General features: G+C 35.8%; 1 protein-coding gene across 1 annotated transcript in view; it reads left to right on the top strand.

Moving 5' to 3' along the window:
* EPS15 (epidermal growth factor receptor pathway substrate 15) overlaps positions 1-3,820 on the top strand; it is a 191,869-nt gene that overhangs the window by 46,120 nt on the left and 141,929 nt on the right. The window contains exons 5-6 of the mRNA XM_042781661.1: positions 2,053-2,148; positions 3,289-3,351. Of these exons, the coding sequence (XP_042637595.1) occupies positions 2,053-2,148; positions 3,289-3,351 (159 nt within the window). The remainder of the gene's footprint in view (positions 1-2,052; positions 2,149-3,288; positions 3,352-3,820) is intronic.

Raw genomic sequence — 3,820 nt, 5'->3', positions numbered from 1 at the left:
TCCGTAGTGATACTGCCTCGGAAACCCAAGGAGGGGTCGCTATGAGTCGGGGCCGACTCGATGGCAAATAACAACAACAACAACAGAGTGAGAAGAGAAGGAGGGTCAGTGTTGGAATGTTTGGAATACTGACATTTAAGATTAGAAGAGGCATTAAATCTAGCAGAGGAGATTGGAAAGGTCAGCAGAAACCTCGGAGAGCTTTTTAAAGCTGTGTTGATGGAGGAGGGTTTCAAAGTTGATCATAGTATCCCGTGTGCCAAGAGAATAAGTAGGATGAGAGTTTTTTGTTTTTTTCTTTTTTAAAGAGGCCATTATATATGGTAGATAGGAGATAATCTGTAATGAAGACAATCTTTCTAGCTAATAGTGGGAATTGAAGTCAGGTTGTACACCTTGAAATAGTACTTTATTCCCCCCAAGAAATTTGTGAGTGAAGGCAAGGAATTATATAAAGCAGACAGCATACAAGATGATAAGAATAGATTAAGAATTGTGTAAGAAGGGTGTTGTTGTTGTTGTTGTTGTTGTTTGCCATTGAGTCAGCCCCAACTCATAGCGACCCCTCCTTGGGTTTCCGAGGCAGTATCACTACGGAAGTAGGATTGCCCAACCTTCCTTCCGAGGAGTGGCTGGTGGGTTTGAACCGCCAGCCTTCTGGTTAGCAGTCAAGTGCCTTAGCCACTATGCTACCAGTAGGTGACAATAAAGGATTTGAGAAAAGTAGTGGAGAGTTGATTGAATCAGGGTATTGACGTGTTGCAAGTAATAGTAAATGGAGTAAAGGCTATTGTTGTCATTTCTATTTCCAGACCTGACTTTAACTCAAAACAATGGAAAACTGTTTGCTTCAGTGTCTTTGCATTTTTGTATGTATGTGTGTATGTTTTGGACTGAGACTTAAATGCCACAAATCCAAGGACCTTTTGGGAAGATTATTAATTCTCTGTAATTTCTACTCTATATGTATCACAGGGTTTTTTTACCCCCAAAGTTGAAAACTTTATTTCTGTTCCTTCTATATTATTATTATTATTTTTATTGTGATTTGAGTGAGAGTTTACAGAGTAAGCTCATTTTCCATACAATAGTCCATATATATTTTGTGTCATGACATTGACTGCAGTCCCCACAATATAACAGCTCTCTTCCCACTTCCTTCCTGTGGTTACCTTTTTCCTGTATCCTTCTTTCCTATGCATTCCTGCCTTCTGAGCTATCTCCCTATAGTGCCCTTCTGATCTCCCATGGTTGGTTGTCTGAGGAGTGTACCTCAAACTAAAACTAAACTCACTGCCATTGGGTCAGTTTTGACTCATAGTGACCCCTATTGGGGTTTCTAGGCTGTAAATCTTTATGGAAGTAAGTTGCCTTATCTTTTTCCTGTGAAGGTGTCTACCTACCTGGTATAAATGTTCACTGTATACACCTGTCTGTTGTTTGGATGGAAGCCACGGGATGAGTTCAATTCCAGATCCAAATGGTGACTAGGGTCCGTAGTCTTGGGGGTTTCACCAGTCTCTATCAGACCAGTAATCTTGGTCTTTTTTATGATTTTGAGTTTTGGTCCACATTTTTCTCCCACTCTGTCCAGGATCTCCTACACTGACCCTTTTCCAAGTGGTAGATAGTGGTAGCTGGGCGCCATCTAGTTCTTCTGGTCTCAGGGTGAGGTAGACTGAGGTTTGCATGGTCCACTAGTCCCTTGGACTAATTGTTTCCATGTGTCTTTGGTTTTCTTCATTCTTCTTTGCTCTGGACTAAGACAGATTAATTGTTGTCTCATATATGTATCAAAATTTAATTATTTTCCCATTATATTGTTACCAGTTTGTTGCTGTTAAAATGTTAGAAACATCTTTGTATGCAGATCTTAGATTTAAACCAAGCAAATGTACTGCTATATTTGTTGCTACGTGGGAAAGCTGTAATAATTGTGATTTGTTTTATATTTTCAGATTATAAGTATATGTGTGTATATACACACACACATATACATACATATGTACATACATACCTATATATTCTCAACATTCATACTTTTTTTCTTAGGAATTCTTTGTTGCTTTGCGTCTGGTGGCATGTGCCCAGAATGGATTGGATGTTTCACTGAGTAGCTTGAACCTGGCTGTTCCTCCACCAAGATTTGTAAGAAACACTTTGAAATTTAATTTATTTTGAAATGATACTACATGGTTTGAAACTTAAATTTTATATCTATAAAAAAAATTCTTCCTCTAGCCCCTGTTGTCCACCCTGGTTTCTTTATTAATGACTACAATGGCAGTGAGGTGGTTTTTTTTGTAATTGCTAGTTTCTTTTATCTCCTTCCAAAGATATTACATATATATATGTAAATTTAACATAGATAGAGATATAGATTTCCTATTTTACATTTACTGTAGCATATTATCCATACAGTTAGATGCTTTTTTAAAAATAATTCATTTTAGAGATCTTTATATATCATTACATAAAAGCTTACTTATTCTTTTTTGTAGTATTCTTTTGCTTATATTTAACTATTGTGCATATATTTATCTATCTATTCTATTGTCTTCAACTACATAAACATAATGACTAGGGCATGCTGTTAATAAGTGTCATGTTCTTGTACTCAGAAATCCTAAGGACTGCTCACATTGAGTTGTTTTCCCAGTCTGATTTCATTAAGTACTATTAGGAAAAAGTCATCAGTTAATAGAGCCTTAAATATTTTTTGTAATATTTGGAAATCTTTTTTGTTTTTCTGCTTTTTTTTCATTTTTATTCCTTTTATATCTGTTCTGTATATTCAAGTATCTTTATCTCAGTTGTAATGGGATTTTATCCTTTATGCTTAAATGTTTTAGTTAGTCTTCTACCCCCATTTTTCTGTATTTCTACTCAGCAGAATAGTGTTTGTTTCATTTGTGTTTAGGTAGAGGTCTTTCCTGATCCTGTGGAGTTGATTCTGACTTATGCATGGCGACCCCGTGGGCTACACAGTAGAGCTGCTCTCTAGGGCTTTCTGGGCTGTGATCTTTATGGAAGCATATTGCCAGGCCTTTATTTTGTAGTGCTGCTGGGTGGGTCTGAACTGCCGACTTTTAGGTTACTGGAGCTCAAACCATTTGAGCCATCTAGAGACCTCTACATGAAGGTTTCATTAGTATAAAATAGAAAGTCCTATGTGCATCGAGACACAACATTTTGTATGAATATATTTAAATCCCATGACTGTGTTTTCTTCATTGCTTATTGATGTGAGGATTTCAGCCTTTCATGTACTTTATTTTCCTTTTTTAGCATGATCCCAGTAGTCCTTTACTAATCAGTGCAACCTCTGCAGAACTCCCATGGGCTGTAAAAGTAAGTAAACTTTGTAACTATTCTTTTCTTACCTCAACTTTGCTTCTTATATTCATACTCTCCATCACCTCAGAAATAAATTACAATCAACTTAGACTTTCATAGGTATGTTCAAGTACAGTAGGGGAAATACTGGTACTGGGAATTATTAGAGGTTTTATGACAATTAGTTTAGTCTTATTTTTGTTATATTATAAAATAAAAATGATGATGTCATAATGTTTTATTAGATAAAATATTTCATTTATAGGTAGTTTACCCTACTGTTGTTATCTCTTATTTGAAAATTCTGGTTAACTAGATATTCTCTTTATGCTTAGCCATTAAAACAAACAATTCTTTATGATATCTTTTTGAAATATGTACTTTATATTACACTTATATGGAAGCGTTACATTGAATATAGATATTTTATCAGATTTTGGTAGCATAGTGGCTAAGGCACTTGACTGCTAACCAGAAGGCTGGC

This window comes from Orycteropus afer, unplaced genomic scaffold (assembly GCF_000298275.1).
Source record: "Orycteropus afer afer isolate SDZICR_OR568_19922 unplaced genomic scaffold, OryAfe1.0 scaffold00145, whole genome shotgun sequence".
Lineage (NCBI taxonomy): Eukaryota > Metazoa > Chordata > Mammalia > Tubulidentata > Orycteropodidae > Orycteropus > Orycteropus afer.
The sequence above is the reverse complement of the archived record's forward strand: the minus strand, read 5'-3'. Positions and strand labels throughout refer to the sequence as shown.